The following is a 26,827-nucleotide window of genomic DNA, read 5'->3' on the forward strand; positions in this document are numbered from 1 at the left end:
ATGTCTTTTGGAAAGCAGACTGAACCAGGTTTTCCTCTAGGATTGTGCTTAGCTCTAATCGGAATATTTTTATCATAAAAAAACTCCCTTGCCAATGACAAAGAAACCCATAACATGATGCAACCATTTCTTTGCCACATTTTTTGCAGTTTTACTTTAGTGCCTTATTGCAAACAGGATGCATACAGTGGCTTGCGAAAGTATTCAACTCCTTGGCATTTTTCCTATTTTATTGCATTACAACGTGGAATTAAAATTCATTTTTGGGGGGTTTGTATCATTTGATTTACACAACATGCCTACCACTTTGACGATGTAAAATATTTTTTATTGTGAAACAAACAAGAAATAAGACAAAAGAACAGAAAACTTGAGCGTGCATAACTATCCCCCCCAAAGTCAATACTTTGTAGAGCCACCTTTTGCAGCAATTAAAGCTGCAAGTCTCTTAAGATATGTCTCTATAAGCTTGGCACATCTAGCCACTGGGATTTCTGCCCATTCTTCAAGGAAAAACTGCTCCAGCTCCTTCAAGCCTTCCCTGTGGCTCAATTGGTAGAGCATGGTGTGTGCAACACCAGGGTTGTGGGTTCAATTCCCATGGGGGGCCAGTACAAAAAAAAAAAAAAAAATCCATGAAATGTATGTATTCACTACTGTAAGTCGCTCTGGATAAGAGCGTCTGCTAAATGATTTAAATGTAAGTTGGATGGGTTCCGCTGGTGTACAGCAATCTTTAAGTCATACCACAGATTCTCAATTGGATTGAGGTTTGGGTTTTGACTAGGCCATTCCAAGACATTTAAATGTTTCCCTTTAAACCACTTGAGTGTTGCTTTAGCAGTATGCTTAGGGTCATTTTCCTGCTGGAAGGTGAACCTTCGTCCCAGTCTCAAATCCCTGGAAGACTGAAACAGGTTTCCCTCATGAATTTCCCCGTATTTAGCGTCATCCATCATTCCTTCATTTCTGACCAGTTTCCCAGTCCCTGCCGATGAAAAACATCCCCACAGCATGATGCTGTCACCACCATGCTTCACTGTGGGGATGGTGTTCTCGGGGTGATGCGAGGTGTTGGGTTTGCACCAGATATAGCGTTTTCCTTGATGGCCAAAAAGCTCAAATTTAGTCTCATTTGACCAGAGTACCTTCTTCCATATGTTTGGGGTGTCTCCCACATGGCTTTTGGTGAACACCAAACGCGTTTGCTTATTTCTTTCTTTAAGAAATGTTTTTTTTTTGGACAATCTTCCGTAAAGCCCAGCTCTGTGGAGTGTATAGCTTAAAATAGTCCTATGGACAGATACTCCAATCTCCGCTGTGGAGCTTTGAAGCTCCTTCAGGGTTATCTTTGGTCTCTTTGTTGCCTCTCTGATTAATGCCCTCCTTGCCTAGTCTGTGAGCTTTGGTGGGCGGCCCTCTTGGCAGGTTTGTTGTGGTGCCATATTCTTTCCATTTTTTAATAATGGATTTAATGGTGCTCCATGGGATGTTCAAAGTTTCTGATATTTTTTATAACCCAACCCTGATTTGTACTTCTCCACAACTTTGTCCCTGACCTGTTTGGAGAGCTCCTTGGTCATCAGGACTGGCCACCCCTCATAGCCTGGTTCCTCTCTAGGTTTCTTCCTAGGTTTTTGGCCTTTCTAGGGAGTTTTTCCTAGGGAGTTTTTCCTAGCCACCGTGCCTCTTTCACATGCATTGCTTGCTGTTTGGGGTTTTAGGCTGGGTTTCTGTACAGCACTTTGAGATTTCAGCGGATATACGAAGGGCTATATAAATAAATTTGATTTGATTTGATTTGATCATTGTGTCGCTTGCATGGTGGTGCCCCTTGCTTAGTGGTGTTGCAAACTCAGGTGTATATATACTGAGATCATGAGATACTTAGATTGCACACAGGTGGACTTTATTTAACTAATTATGTGACTTTTTTATATTTTTATTCTGTACAGGCTTCCTTCTTTTCACTCCGTCATTTAGGTTATTATTGTGGACTAACTACAATATTGTTGATCCATCCAAAGTTTTCTCATAACACAGACATTAAACTCAGTAACTGTCTTAAAGTCACCATTGGCCTCATGGTAAAATCTCTGAGCAGTTTCCTTCCTCTCCGGCAACTGAGTTAGGAAGGACGCCTGTAGTGACTGGGTGTATTGTTACACCATTCAAAGCGTAATGAATAAATTTGCCATGCTCATAGGGATATTCAATGTCTGCTTCTTTTTTTACCCATCTTCCAATAGGTGCCATTCTTTGTGAGGCATTGGAGAACCTCCCTACTCTTTGTGTTTGAATCTGTGTTTGAAATTCACTGCTCAACTGAGGGACCTTACAGATAACTGTATATGTGGGGTACAGAGATGATGTAGTCATGTTAACCGCTGTTATTGCACACAGATAGTCCATGCATTTTATGTGACTTGTTAAGCACATTTTTACTCCTGAACTTATTTAGGCTTGTCATAATAAAGGGGTTGAATACTTATTGACTCATGACATTTCAGCTTTTCATTTTGAATAAATTTGTAAAAAATGTATAAAAACATAATTCCACTTTGACATTATGGGGTATTGTGTGTAGGCCAGTGAGAATTAAAAAAAATGTAATTCATTTTAAATTCTGTCTGTAACACAACAAAATGTTGAAAAAGTCAAGGGGTGTGAATACTTTCTGAAGGCACTGTAAATATATGAAACACACACACAGAGACACACACAGCATAAAATAAGCCTTATTACAGGTGCAGCTGGGGTGTCACGTGGAAATCCCTCCCCCTATCCCCCTCGGCCCTGGGAATTTGTGTTCCGGAAAAGCGGGGTTGAATTAATTGGCGGCGCCAAGCCGGGGTATCATTACCGGGAGCTTGTCGGTGATGTAGCTACGGGGCTGCACTCTATTCCCAGACCATGTGTAGAGTGCCGCCTCGGCTGGGTCCTGGGTATTCATTGAGGCCGCCGCTGTCTGTCAAACACAGAATTACCTGCCTGGCTGACACTGTAGCTTTCTAATACGCCTGCAGAGCAGAGCACCCCACAGTCTACTCCGTAGGCGAGCATACGGGTGGTCTGACAGTCTGACTCAAATATTGACCACCTATGTGAGGTTCTTCAGGGCATGGGGATTGCAGGAGTTTAAAGGGACATGCACTCGCAAACTCTGACATTTAGAGCTTTCTTTGCAGGTGTGTTGGACTTCAAATTAAAATAAACAAATCACTTGTTTATTGTACTAACATTTTGTCAAGGAGGAAATGTTAGCACATAGGCTAAAGGCTGAAACGTTAGCATAATAAACAAGTGATACCTTGCAAAAACAGTGTGCTGAAATGTCATAAGTTTACCAATGACACGATAGCTATTATACTATTACTCTAATATTTATTAAACACTGTCGTAACATGTTCATAACAGAGAGGCCCACCAATTGATGACAGCTAATGGCAAGCAAAAACAATGATATGCATGACATTGAGAGTATTTGGAGTTGTTAGACATTATCCATCGATACATCTTATGGCAGGAGAGGCAGGTATATGCTAGAAGAGCAGCTGACGGCCTCACCTGTGAATTCTGGATCTGGATGGTCCCCTGGGGGAGTCCCTGGGTTAACACCTGCCCTTGCGATGTCACCATGGCAACCGGCTGATACAAGGTGCCACCTGAGGGGATAATTTGCGGTCATAAGAGTCGAGTGGCTTCTTCTTCTGTGAAAAGCAGTCGGCCTTGCACCATTTCGGCTCGAGAGCTCTATTATCTAACCCTACCAAAACAATAACAACAACAACAACATGTAAACAAGGAAGGCAAAAGCACATCGGTGCGAATGAAGCACAAAAAAAAGCTGTATTTCATGAGTTATTCTTTTGCTACTAATTAGCACTAATTTCGATTCTCTAATCACGGGTATTAATTTGAGCTTTGAATGTCTTGCGATCAAAGAGAAAGATGGAATGAGATTATTATTCTGAGTTGAAAGGGATTTCCGGAGGGCAGGGGTAACATTTCGCTGTACATAATAACAAGAAACCCAGCCACACTTTTGAGTGATATACACTACATGACCAAATGTATGTGGACACCTGCTCGTCGAACATCTCGTTCCAAAATCATGGGCATTATTATGGAGTTGGTCCCCTCTTTGCTGCTATAACAGCCTCCACTCTTCTGGGAAGGATTTCCACTAGATGTTGGAACATTGCTGCGGGGATTTGCTTCCATTCATCCACAAGAGCATTAGTGAGGTCGGGCACTGATGTTGGGTGATTAGGCCTGGCTCGCAGTCGGCGTTCCAAATCATCCCAAAGGTGTTTGATGGGGTTGTGGTGCAGGCCAGTCAAGTTCTTCCACACCGATCTCGACAAACCATTTCTGAATGTACCTCGCTTTGTGCTCGGGGGCAGTGTCATGCTGAAACAGGAAAGATCCTTCCCAAACTGTTTCCACAAAGTTGGAAGCACAGAATTGTCTAGAATGTCACTATATGCTGTAGCGTTAAGATTTCCCTTCACTGGAACTAAGGGGCCTAGTCCGAACCATGAAAAACAGCCCCAGACCATTATTCCTCCTCCACCAAACTTTACAGTTGGCACTTTACATTGGGGCATGTAGCGTTCTCCTGGCATCCGCCAAACCCAGATTAGTCCGTCGGACTGCCAGATGGTAAAGTGTGATTCATCACTCCAGAGAACGCATTTCCACTGCTCCAACGCATTTCCGAGTCCAATGCGAGTCCAATGGCGGCGATCTTTACACCACACCAGCCGATGCTTGGCATTGTGCATAGTGATGTTAGGCTTGTGTGCAGCTGCTATGCCATGGAAATCCCTTTCATGAAGCTTCCGACGAACAGTTCTTGTGCTGACTTTGCTTCCACAGGCAGTTTGGAACACAGTAGCGAGTGCTGCAACCCAGGACAGACAATTTTTATGCGCTTCAGCACTCGGCAGTCCCGTTCTGTGAGCTTGTGTTGCCTACCACTTCACGACTGAGCCATTGTTGCTCCTAGAAGTTTCCACTTCACAATAACAGCACTTACCGGGGCAGCTCTAGCAGAGGAGAAATTTTACGAACTGACTTGTTGGAAAGTTGTCATCTAATGACGGTGCCACGTTGAAAGTCACTGAGCTCTTCAGTAAGTGCCATTCTACTGCCAATGTTTGACTATGGAGATTGCATGGCTATGTGCTCGATTTTAAAAACTTGTCAGCAACAGGTGTGGCAAATTTGAAGGGGTGTCCACATACTTTTGTATATATAGTGTAGAACACCATTAACACAAAATGTATTTTCATAATTATATGTCAACAGCCTCCATTTGACGTAGGATATGATCTGACCTACCAGCAAGCAGTTGCTGAAATAATAATTGATACATACTTAATGCAAAACATTGTGGCTAAACCTTCTCTCACCCTAATGCTGTTTTAATTCTAAATGTTGTGCATGCAGGGTAGAACACTTTGTACAATTTGTACATACACTGCAATTGTTTCTGACTAGGTCACTACAATGTAGAGGTATAAGGGACACTTGTTGTATGATGTAATATCAGGGAAGGTGAGGTACCCATAGAACTGGGTTGAGGAAGGTGGAAAGGCTTCTCACCTGACACCACCTGGGAGTTGATGGTAGTCATGGCAATGTTACCCTGTTGCAGGGTCCCGGTGGGCACCATGATGCCCGAGGAGTTGACGGAGCTGGAGACTGATGTCATGGACGGAGAGGATGTCTGGAGGAGGTCCTGGTGAGGTCAGAGGTCATAGGCAGAGAAGGAAACAGTAAGGGGGTTGAGAAGGGCCGTTCAGGATGTACATACGACTAATACAATTTGAAACTTGAAACATGAAAATACTGAATGTCGCGGATAAAAATGCCATGAATAGAGCTGATGATTCCTTAGTGCTACATGTAGGAGACATATTTGTTCTTCAAAATGTATTTCAAATCTAATTTATTTATATAGCCCTTCTTACATCAGCTGATATATCAAAGTGCTGTCTATCCAAACGTTACACAATGTATTAGACTAATTAATACGGCTCAGATGTTTGGACACAAGTATAATGGTCTTTCAGAAAAAAACTAAAACATAAAAAACGCAGATGGCTCCTTCAAAGTGCATACCAGATACACAATGTTTAGAGTTTGTACGTATGTGCATGTGTGCACCAGTGCGCATATGTGTAAGTGTCCGCCTTACCTGCTGCAGGCTGAGCGAGGTGTGCGAGGGCGAGTAGGGCCCGCCCAGGTCATTGCGAAGCAGGTTGTCGCTGTGCATCTTGGTCTTGAGGCAGGTGATGTAGCGGTTGCAGAAGTCCTTGCAGAGCTCGTTAACCTTCTCCAGCTCCAGAAGGTGGATCCTCAGCACCTGGATGGCCTTCACCATCTCGGGAGGGAGAGAGAGAGAGGAATATATGCAAGCTCAATGATTGGGGAAGGAAGGACGCTACATGCTAGCCTGAATGCTAGTCTAGATTGGCTCAACTTTAGCTAGCTCTATTGTTGATTTCTCCACTTTTAGAAAGGTGTAACCTTAGCAGACCTGTGTTCAAATGCATTTGTATTTGAGTATCTGGTAAAAATATATATATTTTAGTTGTGTATTTGAGTATTTACAAATACACAGCCACAAACATGTACTTTTATTTTTGTATTTGAATGGTTATTTGATAAATTGTATTTAAGAGGATTTTCAAATACTTACTTCAGATACTATTTTCAAATATCTGGATAAATGCATTGGGAGTGTATGTGAGGCAGTGTATTTGAATTGTTCAAATACTTTCCAAGTGTATTTCCAAATACATAGACATTTTCAACTTCTTGTCTTTTCAAATAAAAATCTATCTGAACACTTATTTCAAATGTATGTGAAAGTAATTGAGATATTTGAAATAGTATTTGAACCCAGGACTGAACCTGATCACCTGGACGGCCTTCACCATCTGAGAAGAGAGAGGCAAAGCCAGCAGGCTCAATGACTAGGGAAGTAGGCTACATGCTAGCCTGAATGCTATGCTCGCTCAACATTGCCTAGCTCCATGGTTGCCTTCTCCAGTTTGAGCCAAAGGTAAATAATAATATTGGCAATGATGTGGCCAGGGGATAGGGGTTGTTTCTGGACAGCCCCCCTCATGTGCCTTACAAATGATGTGCTAGCCCTAGTCAGTCTCTGAACGTTCTAAGATAGCCCTTGACATAACACCTGCTAATCCATGAGCCCTCTCAAAATCCTTCACCATGATCCAAACTTTGTCCTTTTTCCAACCAGGCTTCTACTCCCAGTGCTCACTCCCTCAAAGTCAGCACTCAAGGGCACCAGAATGGGGCGGAAAAGTACTTGGCCAAGGAGGAGATAAATCTTCCAATTACTGCCGCTTGTTTAATCGGGAGCCAAGTGCCATCTCGGCCAGTCAGCTTCAGCATTACTGTCCTGTGGAAGAGTTAGTGTGTGCCAGGGCCAGTCCGCGGCCGGCACCTCGTAAAGCACACAGATGCGGGGTTAATTGACTGCTGCACCACTTGTCGGCCGAGTACCCCCATAATGATGAGAGCCGACCTTCCATCTCTCTCTCTCCCCAGCCACCTTCCCTATTTCTCCTAATTTCTAATTACTGCTAGCTGTCATGGAAGGGTGGGAGGGAAAGATCATGAGGGGGAGAGTGGGAAAGGGGAAGAGAGAGAGAAAGGGTGAATATAAATAAATATTTAGAGAGACAAAGGAGATGGAAGGGAAAGGGGTAGACGTGTCTGCATGTGAGAGAGTGAGAGAGAGAGTGTGAGAGAGAGAGCTAATTGATAGTCTAGAAGAGAGAACCATGTACATGAGAAAGGGTGAGAGAGGAAATAAGACAAATTGATATGAGTGGGAAATAAAACGGGGTGTATGTGAAAGGGATATGTAATGACTGCCTCCACCAGTAGAGGAAGCAAATCATCCTCAACATTAGTAAGCTACGTTGGACTATTGAGATACCTCCTCAACACGAGGAAGCCGTTAAGACTATTGAGATGCCTCCTCAATGAAGAAGTCACGCTGGACTATTGAGATACTTCAACGCCACGTTAGACTATTGAGATGCCCCCCATGCAGGGTACTAACCAGGTTGTCCAGGTCGGGGTCCTCGCTGAAGAATGGCTTGTGGTCCTGCTCCTGCTGGTGCACAAAGTTCTCGATGTCCACATCGAAGCTGGCAGAGGTGATGCACTCAGAGCCCTGGGTGGCCTGCTCACACTTCTCAAACAGCAGGGCCAGCAGTGGGAATAGGGGATGTCTGGAAGGATAGGAGAATACAGGAAGTAGTTAGACTTGATTGCCATATAAGAAGTAGTTCCAGGTGCAAAGATTTTTTTTTTAACTCTGAGAAGAGGAAATGTTTTTGATACTGCTCTCGCTGTATCGGTATTTGTGGTATGTGTATCATGTTCACAGTCTGAGGTCGATAATGCTCCTTTTAAATGCAATGTTCCTGCGTTCTCTGAAACCACATTCACGGTAAAGGCTCAATCCGAAATGACCATTAAATGGCAAAACTGAAGTTTGAAGTATTGTTGTGCACTGTGTTCTTGATACAGTATTGTTGTACTGCAACAATGCTCTGTCTTACACTCAGGAACCGCATAAGCAAGTTAACTTGATTGTTAACTCCACTGACAAATGCAACAGACAAAGCAAAGAGTAGACACTGAGATGATCTACTGCACACCCAGTTGCCAAGCTCAGTAAAGGTGCAGGGGTAATCCACTGGGCACACACTGGTTGAATAAACGTTGTCAATGAAATGACGTGGAACCAACGTGGAATAAATGTTGAATTGATGTCTGTGCCCAGTGGGAAATGCATATGATTGAGTGAAAAAGGAGCTTTCACACACTTCAATCAGACGCAATTAAAACGCTGAAATTGCATCTGATTGAAGTGCGTGGAAACTCCTTTTTCCCCTCCTGACAAGCAAAACAAAATAATGAACAAACTGTTTGACGCAACCTCATATCACTGTGTTATCAATAGTTTGGATTAGTGTTGCAAAAGTCCAACAATTCTTGCTTATTCCCTTCTTATTTTGTAAATCTTCAAACCATGAATTCTGAAAACCTGGGGCTTTTGGGATAGTTCTTGGAATTTCACAAGCCTAGTTAGGATAGTTTTCTCATATTCCCCAGGACATTTAGTTCTGGTATGAATCAATATGAAGATGACGTTAAGTAGTGATGATATGGTCCATTGCGATAACAGTGAATGTCACCTACATTGTTACCATCTGTCTTTTATGGCCAATGTCACAAAGGTCAGACCACTCAGTAATATGGTTCAATGATCCATCTGCAAATCCCCCTCTGTTTAATATAGTTGTTCCAACTTCTGCAACTCAGGCAATAATGCCTGTTCAATGTTAAGGAGAGAATATACAGTATATCAATGAGTATCAATGTATTGGCAGAATTCACAGAGTTGGACAAAGTTTATGGATACTTGCGTAGAATTAACTGGACAAGACTAAAACAGAGAAAAATAGCAAATCAAATAGAATAGAAGATAAAAACATCTTAAACCACTCCTTAATAATCATACAAATGCCAGGAAAAAGCCTTTGAATGTGCATGTATCACAAAACTATTCAAACATGAAGAAGCACTTCATCAAGCACACTATAGTACCAATACCCTTTATAGCTTTGCGTATTTCATGTTGTAAAACCCAAAATAGCAGAGGCACCTCATAACATGAAACAACATGACAATTAATTAAAATCTCCCCAAAAAACATGACCTCCCTGCATCCGTCTCTGTACTAAAGTGGTGTGTGTGTGCGTGTGTTTGTGCATTGGTCTGTGTCTACGTGTAAGCATGCATACATCCATCTGCGAATGTGTGTGTGTGTGTGTGTGTGTGTGTGTGTGTGTGTGTGTGTGTGTGTGTGTGTGTGTGTGTGTGTGTGTGTGTGTGTGTGTGTGTGTGTGTGTGTGTGTGTGTGTGTATATGTGGCATGAGAGAGTAGGTAGGTAGGGGGGAAGTGGGCATGCAGCACACAGGGCTACTCTAGGATGCTGGGAGAGTGGGCCCCTGCTCTGGCTCTAACCCATGGCTCGCAGCCTTTAATAGCCCACTATATTAGACTCTAATCTGCCTGATCCCAATTTAATGCGGCTCCCTCGGCCAGACGTGAGACGAATACTAAACAGGCGGCCATGCGCAGAGCGCTGAGCTGCAGTCCCCCCGGCCTCATTCACGGGGCGTGCGAGAGAGAGAGAGAGAGGGGGGTTCACTATAAGTGCCAACTACTTCCTCCCTCTGAAACCGCACACAGAGGAAGGGGATGAAGGAAAGAGAAGATAGAGGATAGGAGTGGAGGGGGGGGCAAGGGAGAGGGGCTGGCTGCAAAGGGGTAATATGTTCATCATGGCTTGTTTTTCAGGTCCTATGCTATAGCAGGTGTTCAATTATTTAACTTGCTGGTGATCTAACGCACAGTTCAGACGCCGAACTTATGGTGAGTGGAACTGAATAGAAATGAAGAGCGGGCTGGCACGGTTGAGAGCTTTTCATGACATACTGATTGGTTTCATACAACCGATCTCAACACTACAGTTGGTTTTGGGTCGAATTCAGGCAAAGAAACTACAAAGTTTATTGCACTAAAAAGCCAAAGACCAATCACATACCTGTGCAGCACAGAAGTTAATGTTTGAAACAGTGAATATGATCGGTTTACTGTGTCTCGGTTAACATAACGTGTCTTCAGATTTCATAACTCTCTTAAACTAAGGAATCACAAAGCGTCTTCTCATCCCTAAAATAAACCATGAGGTATGTTAGCGATAGCGATGTTACTGTGCAGCGTAAACGTTCTATTTTCTCCCGAGATTGCAAAGTAATTCATATGTTGATGTAGTGCCCATCCGTTATGAATGCTTCAACCTCTGTGTTGAGAAGTCATGTTTTTACCATCAATTGCTGGTTTCAAAGAGCACCAAAAACTACACGAACCATGAATAAGCCTTTTAGCATTTCTGCCACCACAGAAACAGACCCTGGGTCTGTTCTAACGCGTCTACATGTGAATCGAAGGGGGAATACTCTTTTCACGCCATTCTGGTCGGCGGGCGGTGCTATACATGACGGCGGGGGTAGATTTCAGTGGAATCCACACAGTATCGAGAACAAGCCAATAATTCGCTCATGTTCGGATCGTGGAATCTTTTTAACACACTGCTAAGCCATAAAGTACAGTTTGGCTAAACTTAACTACAGTAATGGATGTTACAGTTTCATCAGGGAGCCCCAAAGATGAAGTAAACAAATGTATATCGCTGAATTCACATTATGTTTGCTATTTCATGCAGTCACAGAATAGAAAGAAGCTAAACAAATGATTTTGTTTTCAAATTTCGCATTGTTTGAAGTTGAGAGATATCATCCACGCAAAGAAACGAGACTGGGTGTGTAAGTATGCCTCCAGGATAATATGGTAAAGTTGGTCTCATGTATAGGACCCCAAGAAATAAATAGGACAAAAAAAAAAATCCATCCGATTAAGAGTTTTTAATGAGGCCAGCAATGCAAATAATTCATCTCAGCGATTGACAGGTATTATTGCATGTTGACTAACCAATCGCAGTGAAATTAGATTAAATCTCACCTACATTGTTACTATCTGTCTTTTATGGCCACACACACACGTGCGATCAGTTTCCTATATTTCATTAATGTAAATTTAGTAGATTGACATTGTTTGTTGGCTAGCAATCAAAGCATTTCATTACACATCTTTCATTTTGGCAATGAAAAATGCAAAAAAGTGGGACCTCTGTTTTGGCATCAAATGAAGATAGAAAGAGAGGTGATCCCGAGTGGCGCAGCGGTCTAAGGCACTGCATCTCAGCGCAAGAGGTGTCATTTCAGTTCTTGGTTTGAATACCAGGCTGTATCACATCCGATTGGGATTGGGAGTCCCATAGGGCGGTGCACAATTGGCCCAGCATAGTCCAGGTTTGGCCGGTAGGCCGTCATTGTAAATAAGAATTTGTTCTGACTTGCCTAGTTAAATAAAAAATGTAATTGGAGAATGGGGTATAATTTATAACTACCAAAGTAAGTTGTAGCTGGGTAAAAACATCATACTTCAAAAAACCAAGGCACTCTTGTGGAAAAGTTAAAAATCCTTTATTTTAGTGGCTATTGAATAGGAAAAATGAGGAAAAAATACACCAACACGTTGCGGCTCACAGGCCTTCTTCAGGGTGCACAGCAGTGACAGGTGAAATGAATGACCAGAAATGAAAGGGGAGTGGAGAATATTAACCAATAGATAAAGAGGAAATTAAGCAAAAGTATGTACTAATATGAAAGTGCAATTGTAAACTGTAAGTATTAACCCACCATAGTTTCCAGTTGAAAGTACATGTGCATCGGACAGTCCTTGCGCTTTGAAAACCATGGCCACTGTAATGTCTACCACCTCCCACAGAGTGAAAAGAGTTTGTCCCAATCCGAGGCCATGATTGTGCTTCCGTTGTGGGTGTTGTAGCGAAGCAACCTTTATTTGCATGCAATTAACATATATTAATATGCATTACCATTTCTCCCGACACTGGAAGAAGTCCTCTAGCGCTGCTTGAAACAGAGGCGTGCTTCACCCATACCATGCCCAAAGAGCGGAAGAGCCTGCCAAACTATTGTCAAAGGTCTGACGCGGCGGACTACCACTGCATGGTTTCAGACAGCACTCTATCCACACTATTCCAAAGAGAAAGTGACGTATTTTTTGGTTTGGTGAGGCGATGGAGCGGTGAACCAGGGCTAAGATATCTAAGTGTTATAGACAGTTATTGTCTTATGAGAGTAAAAATAGGTCCACGTATTGAACTAATCTAAAATGAAAACCCAGATAAATATAGGAATTTATCATGTTATTGATTCCAATAGGCATTCTCACTGGTGATGGTTTTCAGCTCTGGAGTGAAATGTTTGTTCCCCCTTCCTCAGTAGTGCTTTCTGTAAACACACAGACGTGCACACGCACACAACTGATGTAATGGAGATATGATGCCGTGGGGCTTCTTCTCATAACTCCGGGGCATTATGGGTACACAATAGGTTTTATTGGCCGACTGGCACACACCTACAACACCACAGTAAGAGAAAAATGGTTCTTCTCCACAATGAGTCTGGATTTGCATCCCTTGCCGACAATCCATAGAATGCGAACATATTCTGACCATTCTGATTGGTCCCAGAATCTGATGGGTTGGGCCAGAGCTGGCCTACATGATCAACTTTGATACTCTGATTGGTTAGATTTGTTAGAGACGATCCAATCGCTGATTAATTTGTTTTGTACGACACCCCTCATTTTGAAGTCACACAAACGACTTCTAGGATGGCAGTTTCAGACTGAATGTATGTAGCGATTGATAGAGCAGCAGAATTACATTCATGGTGAGTTGTCAGGCAAATAAACAATAGCAGTAATTACACAATTTAATCCTTATTTTAGATGGATTTATTAAACGGTAAGGCTCCAGGCACATAACAATCATGGACCTTTTGCCTGGTTTAGGATAATTTTCCTGGTTTTGGACCTTTTCCATGGTTTTACGTTCAATCAGCTGCTCAGGTCAGTGCAAATAAATGTAGGCCTACCAAGTAAAACATGAAAATATTTTCTCAGTTCTATTGAATAATGTGTCACATCTTGTTTCCCTTGATTTAATGGTCACTATTTTGGTACTTCTGTATGCCTTAACCCAAGCTGTGCAAATTGTGAGCATTTTATTTCTTATACTCATATTATATTCTACTTATACTACACGGTTTCATGCTTAGGGAACAGACAGTGGTAGATCAGTGAGTGGATCGGACTGAGATGAATGTAAACCTTACCTGTATAAGTCTTTCTGATACTAAGGCTGTCCTAATATGGACGCCATTTAGCCCCACATCGGGCACCAAAAAACCAGCCAGTCTCTATCTGCAGTGCGACGGAATGGAGACGGCCGACGGGGGGATCGTTACCCAGGCCATTAAAGAGCCATTTACAGGACGGAGGGAGTGAGCGTGGAGTCAGTCAGCACAAAGTCTCTCCTCCTGCACCAACCGAGCCACGACAAAACACCCCACCGAAACGGTCCTCCATGAATCACACTCACACGATACGTGTTCACTTAAACATTAAGGTTGGGGAATGTGAATCAAAGGCATGGGGTGCATCTGAAATGGCACTGAATGTACTATATTGGCACCCTATTCACTATATAGTGGTCCAAACTGGTGCACAATATAGGAAATAGGGTGCAGTATCGAACTCAACCATGGTGTGATACTAATTGCGTACAGGTTTGTGGCCTTGTTGTCATTAGCAAGGGCGTGTGCCTTCTGAGTTTATATACCTTGGCTTATCGATCTGTACTTATAATTGTGGGGACTTATTTATTCATAAGGTAATTTTTCAGTCCTCTCTCCATATACAATGGGATTAAATCTGTAAGCATAAATACCTGTAGTACCTGTGGTAGAAAAAACACTTGTTCAGAAAAACCATGTAAAATCAAAGTATTTCCGTAATTGGACAAAAGGTGCCGCCCCTCAAGAGCGACCATGTTTTGCTATTCCAAAATTTTTCTCTGCCACTGTTTTTGTTGGGGAGCTTTTGGCAACCCACCCAGGGGGTGGAGGAGGCTAGAGGAGGGGGTGAAGGGGGGTGGCTCTATCTGTGTGTTCACCGTGTTTGCCATTCTAATCAGTCCTGCCATATGCCCGGGTGCTTTATTAGGACCCAGTTTGTGGCAGGAACCACGCTGTGTCTGCTCTCGACAAGGCCCTCTCCCCCAGGCTACATGTCTGAAGCACACCCTGTGCAGGGGGCACACATACACGTGCACACACATGCACGTACATGTACGCAAGCAAGCATGCACACGCACACAGAAACACACACACACACGCAAGCATGCACACACACACACACACACAGTGAGTTTAACGGCAGCCCATCTCTCTGCCTCCTCCTTTTTCTCTTTTACTTCCTTCCCTCTGTTTTGTCCTCCCACCTCCCTTCTGTATTTCTTCCCCCTATTTATTTCTCGGTCTCTCCTATTCTCTCTTTCGATCTCTTTCTTCCTTTGTCCATCCCAGGGGAGAACGACTGGAAGTTCAAGGCCGACCGCGGTACTGCAGGCATTGTTAGCAGAAAATAGGATCTCCTCATTTTCCATAGTGAATGGAAAAATGTCAATCTTCGTGGTTAACCTTTGTGTAAATAAAAAAATGTTTCAAAGACAATCATGGTACCAATAATTGCTTCTAATACACTGATGCATGTCCTATAACTGATTATTTTAAGATCGCACACAGAGGAAGTTATAAGCATAATCTAGTTGCTAATGGCAACCTGCAGTATCCCGGTCGGCCTTCACTTTGAGATACTCAATGAGTGTAGGCAGCACTGAGCTAGCCTGTAACGTCACTTCCTGGAGTAGCCCTAACTACACACGTTATGTCTCCATGAGACGCCATCTTAAACAACTTCATTTGGCTTCAATGTCCTATTGGGTCTTCACATAGGAATGAATGGTGTCACGTGATCGATGGCTTACTGATTGGTGCCGATAAAGATGGCAACTTCGCTTCTAATCCTTAGGAAACTGTGCAGTATTTAGTTTTTTAATGTATTATTTCTTACATTGTTAGCCCAGAAAACCTTAAGTGTTATTACATACAACCGAGAAGAACTATTGTATATCAGAGAGACGTCAACTTACCAGCACAACCAGCACTACGATCAGGAAAACGACTGTCCCAAAGCGGATCATTTGTCTGCACCTCCCAGGGCATTTGAACTGGTGCCAGAGCGGTCTTCTAGTGAGGCTTCGGATGCGCGCACACCACCAACCGCTTCCGAGTATATTACTCACTAATGTCCAGTCCCTAGTCAACAAAGTCAACGAAATCAGGGTAAGAGTTGCTTTCCAAAGAGATATCCAGGATTGTAACATGCTCTGTTTCACGGTAACATGGCTAGCTGGGGATATGCTGTCGGAGTCCATACAGCCAACGAGATTTTCAGTGCATCGCGCCGACAGGAATAAACATCTCTCCGGTAAGAAGAAGGGCGGGGGTGTATGTTTCATGATTAACGACTCATGGTGTAATTGTAACAACATACAGGAACTCAAGTCCTTTTGTTCACCTGACCTAGAATTCCTCAGAATCAAATGCCGACCATATTATCTCCCAGGAGAACTCTCCTCAGTCACAGCCGTGTATATCCCCCCGCAAGCGGATACCAAGATGGCCATCAAGGAACTTCACTGGACTTTATGCAAACTGGAAACCATATATCTTGAGGCTGCAGTTATTGTAGCTGGGGATTTTAACAAAGATAATTTGAGAACAAGGCTACCTAAATTCAGAATCAGAATATCGATTGCTGTACACAAGCGAGTAACATGCTTCACCATTGCGACTCTAACTTCCACAATCCTACAAGGCCCTCTCCTGCCCTCCTTTTAGAAAATCTGACCATGACTCCATCTTGTTGCTCCCCTCCTATAGACAGAAACTAAAAAAGGAAGCGCCCGGGCTTAGGTCTATCCAACGCTGGTCTGACCAATCGGATTCCACGCTTCAAGATTGCTTCGATCACGTGGACTGGGATATGTTCCGGGTAGCCTCAGATAATAACATTGCCGTATATGCTAACTTGGTGAGCAAGTTTATAAGGAAGTGTATAGGAGATGTTGTACCCACTGTGACCATTAAAAACGTCCCTAACCAGAAACCATGGATTGATGGCAGCATTTAGAGCAAAACTGAAAGCTTGTACCACCGTATTTAATCATGGCAAGGTGACTGGAAATATGGCTGAATACAAACAGTGTAGTTCTTCCCTTTGTAAGGCAATCAAACAAGCAAAGTGTCAGTATAGAGACAAAGTGGAGTCGCAATTCAAAGGCTCAAACACGAGACGTATGTGGCAGGGTCTACAGACAATCCCGAATTACAAAAAGAAACCAGCCCGGTTGCAGACATCGAAAACTTGCTTCCATACAAATTAAACAACTTCTTTGAGCGCTTTGAGGACAATACAGTGCCAATGACACGGCCCGGTACGAAAGACTGTGGGCTCTCCTTCTCCGTGGCCAACGTGAGTAAAACATTTTACACGTGTTAACCCTCGCAAGGCTGCCGGCCCAGACGGCATCCATAGCCACGTCCTCAGAGCATGCGCAGACCAGCTGGCTGGTGTGTTTACGGACATATTCAATCAATCCCTATCCCAGTCTGCTGTCCCCACATGCTTCAAGATGGCCACCATTGTTCCTGTTCCCAAGAAAGCTAAGGTAACTGAACAAATTACTATCGCCCTGGAGCACTCACTTATGTCATCATGAAGTGCTTTGAGAGACTAGTCAAGGATCACATCACCTCCACCCTACCTGTCACCTTAGACCCACTTCAATTTGTTTACCGCCCCAATAGGTCCACAGACGACAATCGCTATCACACTGCCCTATCCCATGTGGACAAGAGGAATACCTATGTAAGAATGCTGTTCATTGACTACAGCTCAGCATTCAACACCATAGTACCCTCCAAACTCATCATTAAGCTTGAGACCCTGGGTCTCGACCCCGCCCTGTGCAACTGGGTCCTGGACTTCCTGATGCGCCACCACACAGGTGGTGAAGGTAGGAAACAATATCTCCACTCCGCTGATCCTCAACACTGGGGCCCCACAAGGGTGCATTCTCAGCCCCCTCCTGTACTCCCTGTTCACCCAAGACTGCGTGGCCATGCACGCCTCCAACTCAATCATCAAGTTTGCAGACGACCCAACAGTGGTAGGCTTGATTACCAACAACGACGAGACAGCCTACAGGGAGGAGGTGAGGGCCCTGGGAGTATGGTGTCAGGAAAATAACCTCTCACTTAATGTCAGCAAAACAAACGAGATGATCGTGGACTTCAGGAAACAGCAGAGGGAGCACCCCCCTATCCCCATCAACGGGACAGCAGTGTAGAAGGTGGAAAGTTTTAAGTTCCTCGGCGTACATATCACCGACAAACTGAAATGGTCCATGCACACAGACAGTGTGGTGAAGAAGGCGCAACAGCGCCTCTTCAACCTCAGAAGGCTGAAAAAACTTGGTTTGATACCGAAAACCCTCACTAACTTTTACAGGTGCACAATTGAGAGCATCCTGTCGGGCTGTATCACCACCTGGTACGGCAAGTGCACTGCCCTCAACCGCAAGGCTCTTCAGAGGGTGGAGCGGTCTGCACAACGCATCACCGCGGGCAAACTACCTGCCCTCCAGGACACCTACAACACCCGATGTCACAGGAAGGCAAAAAAGATCATCAAGGACAATAACCACCCGTGTTCACCTCGCTTCCATCCAGAAGGCGAGGTCAGTACAGGTACATCAAAGCTGGGACAGAGAGATTGAAAAACAGCTTCTATCCCAAGGCCATCAGATTGTTAAATAGCCACCACTAACTAGCACAGAGAGGTGGCTGCCTACCTACAGACTAGATATCATTGGCCACTTTAATAAATGGAACACTAGTCACTTTAATAATGCCACTTTAAGAATGTTTACATATCACGCATTACTCATCTCATATGTATATAATGTATACTGTATCCTTCACTATCTGTTCTTTAATATCTATTGCATCTTAGCCGCTCTGTCACTGCTCACCCATATATTTTCTACTTATATATTCTCATCCCATTCCTTTACTAGATTGTGTGTATTAGGTTTTGCTGTGGAATTTGTTAGATGTTAGGTTTTGTTGTGGAATTGTTAGACATTACCTGTTAGATACTGCTGCACTGTCGGATCTAGAAGCATAAGTATTTCACAATAACATCTGCTACCCATCTGTATGTGACCAATACAATTTGATTTGATTTGATTTATCCATTCATATATACAGTCATTGTTGGTCCATCCTCCCTCCATCACCTGCAATGCGGGATAGATGGGCAAAGCCAGCACAGGGTGTAGTGTCTTTGGTATAAAAGATCTGAAGTGTGTGTGCGTGTGTGTGCGCATATCTGCCTGCGTGCTTGTGTTCTCTGTCTCTGTCACAGTCCAGTTGAGAGAGCAAGTGGGCCCATGGGAGACGGAGGCAGATGGGCTGGTGTGTCACCTTCCTATCATCAGAGCGTGACACTTTCATTGATCCAGTTAAGCCAGTGTACTCTTTTCATGTTACTCATTTCAAGTTATAGTTTGTATTCACCATTCAAACTGTCCAGGCCATTTAAATCTATTCAGTCATATCAGCTGTGGTTGGTAATATTCCTGTGACTAACATTATCGAAAGATGCTTACTTCCACAAGTACCCAGTTCTCTGTATCCGTAACAATATCAAAGTTAAAATCGCTTGACAAACTCCCCCACGAATATCCTGCAGCCCTTCCTCTCTCAACCTTCTCAGTCAAGTCAAACGGTGAGGAACCAACCAGAGATCAGACTGACCATGCCAATAAACCACTAGGCTCTGACACAAACACCTTTCAGCCAGCCCGCTGAACTCTCAAAGGGAAGCCTTTTTTAAGGAACACGGGTGGCTAGCTTTGCGCCATCAAACAGCGCTGGTCGTTAAGGATGGTGGGAGCGGTCAGATGGGAGACAAAATAGCTGTGAGAGCTTCACAGCGGTGAAGGTAAACAGACGTTATGGTGCATTACTGAAGTCTGTGAGCAGACATCCTGCATGGCGCCCCCCATCCCAGGGCACTGTCAAATTAAAAGCGTTCCCATTGTGTATGATACGGGATGTCTTTGCCTCGCCGCTGCACCTCTTTTCTCTATGGATGCACACACGTGTGTGCTCGCTAACACACAAACACACACATAATCTCGTTCCTCGCTTCCCTGTGAATCCGTCCATCCACTGGAGTTCAATAAGTGGCAGGAAACACACACTTCAAATTGGATTTGTCACATGATGTAGTCTTTGCCATGAAATGCTTACCTACTAGCCCTGTCCCTACAATGCAGAGTTAAAAATTAAGAAAATGACAAACAAAAATAGAAGAATAGTAACACAATAAAGAATAATAACGAGGCTATGTCTCGGGCGGATCAGCATTAGACGGTTTCAGCAAAGAGCCACTACGGTGTAGAGTGACACACCCCATACAGGGCTTTGGACTGCAATTTGGGCCCATTAGAAAAAGGATGGCACCAATGTAAAAGGTTGAAAATAAAAGTGTTATAGCATGTAACGCTGTTTGCTTTCCATTTTGAGATTGAGTATGTATGACAAATATGGGACTTTTGTGTGAAACAGAGTTGTGGTTCATTTTGTCAACCATTCTGTACTGTGCCTTCAGAAAGTATTCATCCCCCTTGACTTATTCCACATTTTGTTGTGTTACAGCCTGAATTCAAAATGGATTGAAATGTTTTTTTTTGTCACCCAGCTACGAACAAATACCCCATAATGACAAAGTGAAAATATTTTTTTACAACTTTTTGCAAATGTATTGAAAATGAAATCCAGAAATATCTCATTTACATAAGTATTCACACCCCTCAGTCAATACATCTTAGAATCACCTTTGGGTTAAGTCTCTAAGAGCTTTGCACACCTGGATTGTACAATATTTGCACATGATTATTTTTTAAATAATTCAAGCTATGTCTAGGTTAATTGTTGATCATTGCTATACAGCCATTTTCAAGTTTTGCCATCGATTTTCAAGCCGACTTAAGTCTGTCGTCTTGGTAAGCAATTCTGGTGTATATTTGGCCTTGTGTTTTATATTACCTTCCTGCTGAAATATTAATTTGTCTCCCAATATCTGTTGGAAAGCAGACTGAACCAGGTTTTCCAGTAGGATTTTGCCTGTGATTAGCTCTTTCTGTTTCTTTTTATCCTAAAAAAAATCCCTAGTCCTTGCCGATGACAAGCGTATCCATTAACTGATGCAGCCACCACCATGCTTGAAAAATATTGAGAGTGGTGCTCATTGATGTGTTGTGTTGGATTTGCCCCAAACATAACATTTTGTATTCAGGACATAAAGTTCATTTCTTTGCCAATTTGTTTGCAGTTTTACTTTATTGCCTTATTGCAAACAGGTATTTTGTACAGGCTTCCTTATTTTTACTCTGTCATTTAGGTTAGTATTGTGGAGTAGCTACAATGTTGTTGATCCATCCTGAGTTTTTCCTATCACAGCCATTAAACTGTAACGGTTTTAAAGTCACCATTGGCCTTGTAATGGGAATTGTAATGTTTGCTTTTCTTATAACAAATTTCTGTGTTCTGTTCATGTGCTGTTCTAATAACCAATTTCTGTGTTCATGCAAGTGACTGACTTAACGAATCCTCACTTATCAGTATCTACAATTTGGAAGTACGCCCAGACCTTGTTTTGAGAATGAATGATAGATATCTCAGTTTCAAGGTCTCAGCATAGAGAGAAGAAGCCTCGTGAGGTATTGGTCTGTGACATGTTATGAACCAGTATTGGTCAGTCACATGAATGAAACAAAATGGTAATGATTAATTAATTATGATAAATCCTGCAAATATAACTTGTCTGTGTATAGCCATATATAAGACAACTGCTGGTACTTCCCAGGGGGAGCTCCTGATTGACATGTGTACTATGGTGCATTGAGTTGGTTGGAACCTCTCCAGCGCACTGACATATAAAGGATGATTAATTTAAGATTGACTTTGAGTGTCCCTGTGTGAGAATTTCTATGACAGCCTCATGGTGAAATCCCTGAGCAGTTTCCTTCCCCTCCGACAACTGAGTTAGGAAGGACGCACGTATCTTTGTAGTGACTGGGTGTATTGATACACCATCCTTAAGGGTAATTAATAACTTCACCATGCTCAAAGGGATATTCAGTGTCTGCTTTTTAAAATTTTTACCCATCTATCAATGGGTGGACTTCTTTGCGAGGCATTGGAAAACCTCCCTGGTCTTTGTGGTTGAATCTGTATTTGAAATTCACTGCTCGACTGAGAGACCTTACAGATAATTGTATGTGTGGGGTACAGAGATGAGGTAGTCAGTCAAAAATCTTGTTAAACACTATTATTGCACACAGAGTGAGTCCATGCAACTTATTATATGACTTGTGAAGCACATTTCTACTCCTGAACTTTCAGACTTGCCATAACGCCATAATACTTATTAACTCAAGAAATATCAGCTTTTCATTTTTTATTAATTTGTAAGATTTTCTAAAAACATAATTACACTTTGACATTATGGGGTCTTGTGTGTAGGCCAGTGACATAAATACATTTTAAATTCAGGCACAACACAACAAAATGTGGAAAAGCACTGTAGATTTCAAGTTCACTGCATGTATTTAAACTTCTTAATGTACAGAACATTTTCTCAATATACCCAGCCATGAAGGCGGAAATAGTTGGCACATTGATTCTGTGAGATACTGTGTGTTCCTGTTTTCCTTGTGAAACAAGCAAACAAACAGTTCATCTAAGTTTTACTACCGTTTTACATATCAAAACAAAGTAGCTAAAATCTCCCCAACCAACATTTCACTTACAAAGACGTACACAACAAATACAAAAAATGCCTCTCGTTCAGCCTCCATCAGTTGGGCAGAGTGGAGCGACCTCTGGAAAACAGACCGCCTGCTAGCTCTCTAATAAGACAAGCCCAATCTAGCGCTTCTTCATTGGGAGCTTTGTAACTCGTTAGGCTAATTACAGCCATCACAAGTTGATTCCGCCTGTAATAATTAAGCGACGACTCGTCAAAGAGAATAGAGGTGCTAGACAGGTCCTCCGCGCACAACAAACTCACTATCCAGGCCATTAGCAAAAAGAACTGACGTGTGCAGAAACATTAATAAGGGAGAGATGCTGCAAACTTCCTGGATAAATTACAGGGATGCTAATTCAAACTCTGGTATCACTTTGAAAACTTTCCAACCCCCAAATGGCGGCGGAGAATTGGAACAGTGCAGAACAGGGGAGGAGCAGCTTTTTTGGGATTGAGAACGTACAGTATAAGTTTCCCTTGCAGCATTGACGGTAGTGGGAGGGAGTCGAGACAATGGATTTGGAGGCTACATTTGACTCATTGAGCACATGCTTTAAAGTTGCGTATCAGTCTTTTATTAATTATAGCACAGCATTTTGTCATCGAGGCCATCCAAATATAAAAACAAGCATTCTGTCTTTAATCCAAGAAGGTTTCCAAAATGTGTTCATTAATTGGCACAAACAGAATATGTTAATTTCAGATTTGATTTAACCCACAATATATCTGTCGAGTTAGCTTTTGGCATTGCAGCAACATGTGTTGTGCTGCTGCATGGTGTGAGCACACTACAGGAGATGATCAATACAGACAGGAAGCTGTCTCCTCTGCCTGTGGATGTTTAGAATGTTGTAAGAACATTTGGAAGAGTCAAAGAGGAAGAAAAGGCAACGTTTTGAAGCCCCTTTTTTGCTTTCAGTTTCATACCCTTCAAGTGGTAGGGTTAGCGGTCTGTGTGCGTGTGTGTGTATGTGTGCATGAATATACTGTACATACGTTTATGGGTGTGTGTGCGTTCATGTGTGTGTGAGTTCATGTGTGTGTGAGCACGGCTGCGAGCCCGCCTGTGAGTGTGTTTTCAGGAGGGACTATAATGAGTGAATAGGCAGCGTGGGCCTGGGGCTGAGTGTCTTTTCCAGCGCCCACAGCCCCTCTCAGGCTGGCTGCTCACATCAAAGAAAAGCCTTGTATCTCAGAGGAGCTTAGAAATTCTGCCCCAGGCTTGGCGAGGCCTTCACAGCACTCGCCTAAGGGGCCTGAGCCGGCCAACCATGGGGCCAAGAGCACGCTCAGACAAGAGCAGTGGATAACCACACTAGGGGAGAGCCAAGGAGCCAGGGCAGTGAGCCGAACAAAGAGCATGCAGTGTCATCATAGAGTTTGCTGAAGACGGTATAGGGGAGAAGATGTATTTTTCTCGGTAGCACAAAAATTGCGGTTTGTTGCTGGAGCATGATTTCACATTGGGAGATTGCTGAACATATTACACATTTCTGTGTTCTGTGAATAATTTCCTTCATTAACAGATAATAAAAGCCCATTATGAAAGTACATGAATATTCAAGTGATGAGTTGGGAGAGGAGGATGTTTTTCAAAATGTATGTTTAGTTTTCAGTTGGCAGCAACTGTCTATTCACTTAATTACCCTTACAAGGATTTCGTAATTGTGATACTGCACTTGAAAAGATCATTCCTTACACGTTATGTACCACACAATAGGTTACACAAAACCCAGTGCCCTGGAGAAAATAGAGAAAACCAACCATCATCTTGCTCAATCTTACCTTAGCATTGGGAGTGTGTACTGAGTGTGTGTGTGTGTGTGTGTGTGTGTGTGTGTGTGTGTGTGTGTGTGTGCGTGTGTGCGTGCGTGCGTGCGTGCGTGCGTCCATGCAGGAGTGGGTGCGTGTGTGTGTTTACAGAACTACTGTTTAAAGCCACTGCATGTTAACCCTAACCAAACAGAAGAGGACAGGTGTCCTTTTAAATGCCTGATGGTTCTCAAAATCTCCTCAAGGGAGTTTTGCCTTACCACTTTTTGGAGAGCTTAGTTTGAATGAACTAACAGAGAGAATTTACAGTATATAGCACAGAAAATGTACAGTATATTGTGCAAATGTATGCTTTGAGACCACATCTTACCTGTAAACGGCCCGCTTATCTGACTCCAGCTGGGCCTGGGGGTCAAGGGTCACACTGATGGGGGTATTCCCAGCCTCCGAGGATGCTGAGATGTGGACCTGTTGGGCCTTGGAGTTGTGTTGGGTGGTGCCCGTCATCTGAGGGCAGAGCAAACAGAACCACAGTAAACTTCAATACATAGAACGGTAGTCCTGGTCCCAGATCTGTCTGTGCATTAGCTAACTCAGAACCACAGTTAACTGCATAGACTGGTAGCCTGGTCACAGATCTGTTCATGCATTCAGAACCACTGTCAACTACATACACCGGTAGCCTGGTCTGTATGTGCATTAGCCCTCTTCTGGCTGGGCTTTCTACTTAGAAAACTGGTTTTGTGTTCCACTATCTCATCTCTAGCAGGCACACACACACACAATATCAGATTCTGTGAACTACATGAGAGTGGATAGACAACCAGCTTGATCTTTCCGCATGGCCTATGAAAGATGGGCGTGTTATTTTGATGTGATGGTCTGGATGTGTACAATGCATCTCTTCAATCGTGTCGATCCCCTACCCCCACCTCTTTCTCCTTCTCCCACCCCCTCCTCTTGTCTCCTTTCCCCCCCCAGCCTTTGGAGAGAAGGAAATGGGTCCTTCATCCCCCCTGTGTTGGTTTGGGAAGGAAGCATCTTAATCTCGGCTCCAAATGGGAAATAAATTAGCTTCTTCACACTTAACTAGCCCTCATTTGCATTTTGTTGCCTGCACTGACTGTGGCTTGGGAGCTCTCCCCTGTCACTAATCCTCTGGGCGGAAGGAGACAGTGGTAGAGTGGAGACAGGGAGGGGGATGGTTAGGCTCTGATTGAACCTGCTCTACTTCCTTCTCTAGGATACTGCTTAGCTAGGATAAGGTTAAAGGGCAATTCTGCCACTTTTCAACCTCATATGTGACTCGTGTCAGGAAACTAGGCGTATGTCGCGGGTCACTACTTCACAGGAAAGCCATTGAACGTAAACTTTTTATTTTTATCAAAATGCGTTTTTTGGCAGAAATGCCCTCTGGAACATGTGAACTTTCATGTGCCTTAATAACAAACGTGTATGCCATTTGTTAAGCAACAGAAAAAGTGAGCAACCTTCTCGCTAGCTATGATTGGCTGAGATAATGAGTGGGCTGGACATGCTGAGAGATCAGTTCGGATTGGTCAGCCATATAGCACGCTTCTGTCTATTTGAGCTGGTCAGTATGTTTAGGTAATCCTTTCTAATGCGTCTTTTTTTGAAAATATATCACGTAGTAGAACTGCATAAGTGTTGCTCACCACTTTCTGGATGATCGAGTTTTGAAATCAGTGGATAGATAGAGGATAATAGCTAAGGAGATGGAGAAAACATCTGTCTCCGGATTACATCTTCAAACTAAGGGCAACCATGGCATTTGTGACAGGGAGAAGCGTCCATTCTTGATGTACACGGGTAAGATAGTCTAGCTAGCTACATTTTCAGATATGACACGTTTCTAATTTAGACAGAAAGCCCTTTTCCTTTCAAGTTAAAGTGTACTGTTAGCAAGCTAGCTAAAGTTAGCTGGCTGGCTTGCTAGCTAACGTTACGTGTATGATCTTATTTTTCATATCTCAGATACATTTGCGTTGCTAGTTATAGCCTAATGTTAGCTAGCTAACATTGAACCTGTTTGGTAAGCTACCTTCAGATTCATGCAGGGTAGTAACGTCATGATTTGGGATTATGGTTCATTGTTTACCTAGCTAACTAGCTACATGGCTTAACAAACGACTCCACTATACAAGTAACTATTTCAATAGAATGTCACTGCGACAACTGTTGATAGACGAAGCTGGTAAATTTGCTCTGGCTATCTACTCCGATATCAGAGCACTCTCGTCTGAATAACTGATGAATTTACGAATGCTCAACACCCGCTGAATATGGCCGGTGTCAGTAAACGCTAAAAAAGCGTAAATTGTTGCAGGCAGCAGCACAGTTGCAGTCACCAGCGCTCTGGATTACATAAAAACAGCCTAACCAGCTCTGCTAGGGTGAGTAAAATGGTCAGAGTGAGCTGTTCTCTCATTTGTGTCTGGAAGTAGCTAGCAAGCTTGCCACATTAGCCAGTTAGCT

General features: G+C 43.2%; 1 protein-coding gene across 2 annotated transcripts in view; it reads right to left on the reverse strand.

Moving 5' to 3' along the window:
- Nucleotides 1-26,827, reverse strand: part of LOC115148678 (homeobox protein PKNOX2) — a 92,284-nt gene that overhangs the window by 5,170 nt on the left and 60,287 nt on the right. The window contains exons 4-9 of one of the 2 annotated variants that reach the window (XM_029690775.1): nucleotides 24,702-24,838; nucleotides 8,108-8,279; nucleotides 6,206-6,391; nucleotides 5,611-5,746; nucleotides 3,568-3,665; nucleotides 2,864-2,968 (exon numbers count right to left, since the gene is read on the reverse strand). In XM_029690775.1, coding sequence (XP_029546635.1) covers nucleotides 2,864-2,968; nucleotides 3,568-3,665; nucleotides 5,611-5,746; nucleotides 6,206-6,391; nucleotides 8,108-8,279; nucleotides 24,702-24,838 — 834 coding nt within the window. The remainder of the gene's footprint in view (nucleotides 1-2,863; nucleotides 2,969-3,567; nucleotides 3,666-5,610; nucleotides 5,747-6,205; nucleotides 6,392-8,107; nucleotides 8,280-24,701; nucleotides 24,839-26,827) is intronic. The other variant, XM_029690776.1, reaches the window with a different exon arrangement.

This window comes from Salmo trutta, chromosome 15 (genome assembly GCF_901001165.1).
Source record: "Salmo trutta chromosome 15, fSalTru1.1, whole genome shotgun sequence".
Lineage (NCBI taxonomy): Eukaryota > Metazoa > Chordata > Actinopteri > Salmoniformes > Salmonidae > Salmo > Salmo trutta.